General features: G+C 37.0%; 1 protein-coding gene across 2 annotated transcripts; it reads left to right on the forward strand.

The window, feature by feature from the left end:
* Nucleotides 1–3236: 3236 nt before the first annotated feature.
* LOC147847428 (uncharacterized) lies at nucleotides 3237–6395 on the forward strand. 2 transcript variants are annotated; one of them, XM_087339209.1, is made up of 9 exons: nucleotides 3237–3354; nucleotides 3451–3593; nucleotides 3673–3772; nucleotides 4267–4338; nucleotides 4442–4558; nucleotides 4839–5197; nucleotides 5337–5418; nucleotides 5605–5796; nucleotides 6156–6395. In XM_087339209.1, the coding sequence occupies exons 2-9, from the start codon at nucleotides 3466–3468 to the stop codon at nucleotides 6159–6161; spliced, it is 1056 nt and encodes a 351-aa protein (XP_087195335.1). In that variant the 5' UTR covers nucleotides 3237–3354; nucleotides 3451–3465; the 3' UTR covers nucleotides 6162–6395. The 2 variants fall into 2 exon arrangements, with proteins under 2 accessions (XP_087195335.1, XP_087195334.1); XM_087339208.1 differs by having other exon boundaries at nucleotides 3246–3354; nucleotides 3454–3593.
* Nucleotides 6396–7175: the final 780 nt, after the last annotated feature.

Raw genomic sequence — 7175 nt, forward strand, 5'->3', positions numbered from 1 at the left:
CCTTGGCGGAGCCCTCTTCCTTTTTTGCCATCGTATATAATAATAGTCAATTATGCTCTTTTAAGCACAAATCCCAGGCTTTAAAAAAATTCAGTGTATGGATAACAATGTCCAAAACTGAAAATGGGCTTGAAAATCAAAGAACAATGATTGCTTTCACACCTTTCAAGGGAATCCCATGACAACTTACTTCTATTGATACTTGGGATGAAAGAAACGCACAATTTTGGGAATGAGCCATGGTTCGATTTCTCATGTCTCCTTGCATCATTGATTTTGGGCCATGGTATTGTAGAAGATGTCTAAGACATTGTCTAGATGCAACCTGAGCTGGTTAGAGCATCCTACTTGTAACTTGAGGGTCATAGGTTTGAATCCTACATGGGCCAAAAGTGGTCATTTGCAAGATTTGCACATGGAGCGGGAAACATGGGCATACGTGGTTTTACAGTAAACCTTTTGAGGTGTGAAACTGGAGTTAACCGTGCTCATAAAAAATGACTAGATGCATGAGAAAAGCATCTAAAAGAGGAAAAAAAGATTTATCTTTAAAGAGTTCTGTAATAATGGTTATAACCTCTTTTTGTTCATAATTTAGGGTTTTACTCGAGCTAAACTCTATTACTCTTGATATTCTTGTTGTGATTCTTCTTTCATCTCTGGCATGCTCTTGTTCAAAACACCGGTGTCTCCACCCAATGCACATGTATACCACAAATTTGCAATGGCAGTGCTACAGAATCAGTATCCTTTTAGGTGAGAAAGCCTCCGTTTCACATTTTGGGTGTCCCAGTCTCCACATATGTTCACATCCCTGAGAGTGTTGCCATAAGCTGGATCAAATTCTCAAAAATGTTATCTTTATTGGCCACTATGGGGAATCCAAAATTTTTGCCTGACAATACCCATGTTCAGTCCATTGTAGTACTTATGATTAGCAATGGGCGCGTTTTGGTTTCGGTTCGGTTTCTTGGCCTTGAAACCAAACCAAACCAAACCATTTATTTATATTAAAAACCAAACCAAACTGTTTAAATTTTATGAAGCCATTTAAACCGAACCGTTTAGAGCCGAACCGTTTATGAAAAATTTAGAACCAAACCAAACCGATAAACCAATAAACCTTTAAACCTTCAAAACTGTTAAACCTTTAAACCAAACCACATAAGCCGAAACCGCTAAACTGTGAAATTCAAAACCAAACCGAACCGAAACCCATAAACCGATAAGCCGCTAAACCATGAAATTCCGAACCGAACCGAACCCGAACCCGAACCGGATCATAATATTTGAAACCAAACCAAACGGTTTATTTATCTTTGAACCAATAAACCGCTTAACAGTTCGGTTCGGTTCAAGCCGAAACCGTGCCCATTGCTACTTATGATGTCCTTTCTTATAAAATCTTTTCTATTACTATGTTTCAGATTCTAATGGGAAACATAATTCTCTCTCTGATCCATGTTCACTGCCACCTATATCTGTTCCAATTCCTGTTCTACATTCTCTCCATCTCAACTTCTCGTCATAGATGCTAGTTCTTCCTCTTCCTCTGATGTTGACTCTTTTTTGCTCCCCCAAATGAATTCTCACATTCTGAAGTGGCTTTACTTTATGGTTTCATCCTTAGGTATACAAGGTTTATGATCTTCTGATCCTTCAGAACTTGGTTTCCTACTCCACCAAACGACAGATTATTGAGGAGGAAGGAATTCTTCAATATTTCTTTGATGATACATGTTCATTACACTCTAGTTGAGCTAGTCATTATCCAAGAAGATTTAACCAAGCCTTATTGGTGCAATGCAATGCTGGCTAGGCTCAATGCATCATCTTCTCTCAACAAAAATACACCCAGGAGATTATACAATGATTTCATGCTACTGATTGTCATAAAAATCCATCACCTAATGATCCCAATAACTTTGTTTTCCCACTCCACCAAATGACAGATTATTGATGGGGGAACATTTTTCAATATTTCTCTGATGATACATTCATTATACTCTAGTTCAGCTAGTCACTATCCAATAATATTTAGCCAAGTCTTATTGGTGCAATGCAATGCTGGCTAGGGTCAAGGCATCATCTTCTCTCAACAAAAATACACCCAGGAGATTATACAATGATTTCATGCTACTGATTGTCGTACAAATCCATACCCTAATGATCCCAATAACTTTGATTTCCTACTCCACCAAATGACAGATTATTGAGGGGGGAGCATTCTTTAATATTTCTTTGATGGTACATATTCATTACTCTAGTTCAGCTAGTCACTATCCAATAATATTTAACCAAGCCTTATTAGTGCAATGCAATGCTGACTAAGCTCAAGGCATCATCTTCTCTCAACAAAAATACACCCAGGATATTATACAATAATTTCCTGCTACTAATTGTCGTACAACTCCATCCCCTAATGATCACGATTACTTTATTTTCCTACTCCTCCAAATGACAGAGTATTGAGGGGGGAGCATCCTTCAATATTTCATTACACTCTAGTTGAGCTAGTCACTATCCAATAATATTTAACGGAGCCTTATGGGTGCAATGCAATGCTCGCTAGGCTCAAGGTATCACCTTCTCTCAACAAAAATACACCCGGGAGATTATACAATGATTTCATGCTACTAATTGTCGTACAACTCTATCCCCGCATGATCCCAATATATCCTGGCTAGAGAGGGAGCAGCCCCAAGCCTTGAGGATGTGAACTTGCAGGGAACCTTTCCCTAACTATGAGAAGATCAGGATGTTTCTGGCAATAGATCCATTGAAGGAAAGAGAAATAAAATTGTGGTATACCTTAGATTAGGGGCAGTCAGTACATCAACAAATAATTGTGGAAGTAGATTACTCAAAAAGCATTGAAACTACCTCTTCTTGAACGAAGACAAATTGTTGTATAGGGCAGGAAAGGTTGATATTCATCGTCAATACTGCTTGCAGTTCTCTGGGCCGATAGGTCTGACATAAATTGGAGGGGGATGGGTGAGAGGTCGAACACATCAATTATAACCCCTAGAGTTGAGCTAGAACTTCCATGAGAGGGGAACTAGTTATCTTCAATTCAGAGATAATAATATTGTTTCTCAATTTGAACAGATTGAGGAAATAATCATGCTGAAACATGTCAGTATTATGTGCATTCCAAAAATAGACATCCTGTGTTCAAAACGACAAAAACCATTTGTTTCTGCCAACCTCAAACTTTGATGAGGTGTGTGTGGTGTTCTGTAACCAGTTGGAATAAAGAGAAAATGCTGGGGTTTGTGTTTGATGTCCTTCAGGCAACATATGGGAAACAGGTATATTGAGGTTTTCAAGGGCCATCCATCTGATATGCAGGTAGATTTCCTATATGTAGATTGCATCGATTTTTAATTTGTTATGTATGGCATATTATGCGTCTGTTTTGGGTTCAATCCCCCTATGAAATTCAAGTAGGGCGCATTACGGATGGTTGGGCGAGGAAATGCTAATGGAATTTTAAGTAATAGCATCATCAACACAAGAACTCCAGGATTTTCTGGAGCTACCGATATGGGATATACGGGAGTTGTACGCATGAGGGGAATGCCTTACAGGTTGGGTAACTTTAAATCAAGCCTAAGTAAAAGATTCCTAGATGTTCTGCAAATAATATTTTTATTTCACATCATGCAGCTGCACTTCTACTGATATCACCACTTTCTTCAAAGACATGCAAGTTGTCCCAGATGGAATATTTATTTGCACACATGGGGATGGTCGTCCTACTGGCGAGGTAATTTTTTTGGTTTCTTCTTTCCGAACTAAACTATTGTCATCTTTAAATGATGAAGCCATTGTTTTCATTGTTTATGAAATACTCATTTCATAAATGTTGTGAAAGGGAATGAAAGAAATATATTAGAACCCATGTATATTTACTAAACAAAGAAAGAATTGTTTAGAACAGGATGAAATTAAATTAGCATGCCAGGATAGATTGGTATTGTTGAATGATATTTGAAATCAGGAGCTTTCTATTATTTTGTTTTTCTCTTTTTTTGGAGTATACACGATAAAAATGAAAACCATGGTTTACATGAGGGTAAAGATACTGGTATATTATTAGTAACGAAAACCTTTTTTTTAGGATTTTGTCTCCCTTTGTTAGTGATACCTATGATTATGTTTAATTTCTCTATTGGTATTCGATTTGTAAGCATCAGTCTTTCTTTAAGGGAGGAATGGTGATTTTCTGAAGTTATATAATTCACTTCCATTCTTTACTAGGCCTTTGTGGAGTTTGACAATGAGGATACAGCATCTAAGGCTATGCAGCTACACAAGAAACCTATGGGATCGGTGATATTTGACTCTTAAGTGCTTTAAAGGAGTTGTAGTAACTGGTGCTTATATATTGCATTGAGAAAATTTCCCTGAAAGTGCTATTATTTTGATTGAACAGCGCTATGTAGAGCTTTTTAAAAGCAGTAAAGGAGAGATGATGACAGCAATGCGACAGCGAACGTCTGGGCTTACTCCACATCTTGATAGCTACTCCATGTATGGTTCAGTAGGACAGGTGGGATTAGTTCCTTTCTCTGAAGGTTATTTCATAATGTGAACAACTTATATTATACCATCATTTAAGCATCATATTTTACAGGGAAAAACACAAAAATACTTGAAAGTTTCCCTGTAGTAATAACGTTTGTGCTATAGAGGGGTATTCTGGTAATGCTTTGAAACTTGAGTGTGTTTTTGTAAATAGCCTAGATATTTATGGGTATTTCAGTGTTTCTCCATATTTAAAGTCATTATCCAAACATAATATTCTAGCTTACATTCTTTTTTATGAACAGTTTCCAGGAATGATGGGTACGCTAGGCTTGCCTGGTTTGGGTTTGATGAATTTGGCAGCCATGAATTCAGGCATGGGCTTAACTTGTGGTTTTCAAGCACCAAAAAAAGATCTCTCAGAGAATGTGTGTGTAAAAATGAGAGGTCTTCCATACAATGCACAGACAAAGGACATCCTTGAGTTTTTTGAAGGTTACAAGATTGATTCAAAGGGAATCCTTATAATGATTGGACCTGATAATCGTCCAACAGGGGAGGCTTTCGTAGAGTTTGTAAGTCCTGATGAAGCTCAGAGGGCAATGGAACGACATAAACAAAACATGGGTTCACGCTATATTGAGCTGTTTAGGGCAACAAAGAGGTAACAAATGGCCATCATGCTATGCAAAAGTTGTAATCTGGTGATACCTCATTGAATAATTTGAGTATTCCTTCTCCACTGTATACAGCATGAGTCCTAGTCTAAGGATATTTCATTGATTAACTCGAGTTCTCTTCAGTGAATGTATGCAAGCAGCATCAGGTTTCCCGGGCCTCGGGCTGATAGATCCCTCCATCCAACTATTGCTACTACAACAGCAGGTCAGCTATATAGTGTATAGTAATTCTTTTGCTAATCCTCAAGTGAATGTAATGGGATCAATTTGGTTGCATTTCATTTTATTCCATTTAATTCTACGTTGAATTGAAATTGTATTAAATTTAATGAATGCAAATGTTGGTCTAATTCTATTTTATTTTCATTTGATTGATATGGTAATGTTTTAGGCTGTGATGGAGAGAGGGTTTGGTATGGGTGGTCTAATGGGGAGACAAGTGGGATTGTGGCCAGACATGGGTAATGCGGCAGCTATAGCAGCAGGTCTCTATCAAAGGCAGAATAAGTTCACTGGTGGATCAGGTCCTACCACAACTAAGAGTTCTAGTAGAAAAAAGCATGGTGGACCTCGCCGTTCTATGGTATGTCTCTCTTTTTCTAACATTTATTTTTAAAATAATAAATGATTGATGGTAATTATTTGATTGATTGGCCTATTGGGTTTGATCTATTGGTGTCTTGCAATGTGATATATTAGTTCATGTCTTGGTCACCCACCCATTCCCTCCAAATTGAGAGAAAAATATTGGTTTTAATTCTCAACAGATCTTTCTATTGATAAATATCATTCACGATCTTTAAAAAACTTGATCTTGGAAAATACAGTTACAATTGTCTCTTGGCAAAAAAATTCATTTGTGTATATTAAAATATCAATTTTCAGTGTTTGATGCTCTACTAATCTTTCTATTGTTAATTGGTGATTCGATTACTTGTGCAGTCATGACCTCTCATTCAGAAATTGCTCTTCTTATCCAGTCTTGTGGATCTCCATTCGAGTCTCGTGAATCTTCATTCCAAGGGTTAGCACCTGATGTAAACATTCTGTTTAAATTTTCATACTTGTATGAATATAGAAAATTCAAGCTTTCTCATAAATGGATGAGCTTCTCATTGTATGCAATTCAAATGCTGTTGACTGTCTAGTATGCGGTTGTGTATAAAGGCATCTACTCACACACATATATACACACACGCATGTGTGTGCATCATGGGTGCATAGATACACATGCTAACTATACATCCATGCATTTGTTATATAGAAATGATATGATATTTCCTCTATCCTAATTAATCTCCAAGAAAGTAAAACCTGGAATTTAGCCTCCTGTGGTAAGTAAATGCACAAAAATACACATGCATGCATGATGTAAAAGTGGTTTGATATTTTATTTATCTTGATTATTAGTGAAGAGAATAAAGCATGCCTAATGATATGGATGCAAGGAGGTGTGTTTGTGTTCATTTATCACTGAGTTATATACATTGCATGCTTTCTTTTTTGGCGACAAATTAGGATAGTTGGAATTTTGTTTAATTTCTATATGATGTATCCACCAAGTGTTTCATGGAGTTGTAATTGGTGCTCAAAGTTGTAATTGGTGCTCAAAGTTGAAATAAGCCTATCGTGGTGAAGCAACAAACCTTGAATGACATCTCATATAATTTCCAAGGGATATTAGAAAGCGTTTTGATTGTGACTAACTTTTGGTAGACTTACTTTCCATACAACAGCAATACAAGAACACCAAGCTCAACACTTTCTAAGAGATGTGGATAAAAGTCCATACAACGGCAATACAATAGCACCAAGCCCGACATTTTCTAAGAAATATGGGTATTGGCTATAGACTCAGACGCAATCAGAAGTTAATGCATCATCTCAACCTCAAACCTTTTAGTCTAAACTCTTTACAATGCTATCTCGACTAGATTGAATGAGAATCTGAGATATTGAAGA

This window comes from Azolla caroliniana, unplaced genomic scaffold (assembly GCF_043228905.1).
Source record: "Azolla caroliniana isolate FFs.n. ecotype wild unplaced genomic scaffold, voAzoCaro1.0.p SCAF_1040, whole genome shotgun sequence".
In the NCBI taxonomy this organism is placed as follows: domain Eukaryota; kingdom Viridiplantae; phylum Streptophyta; class Polypodiopsida; order Salviniales; family Salviniaceae; genus Azolla; species Azolla caroliniana.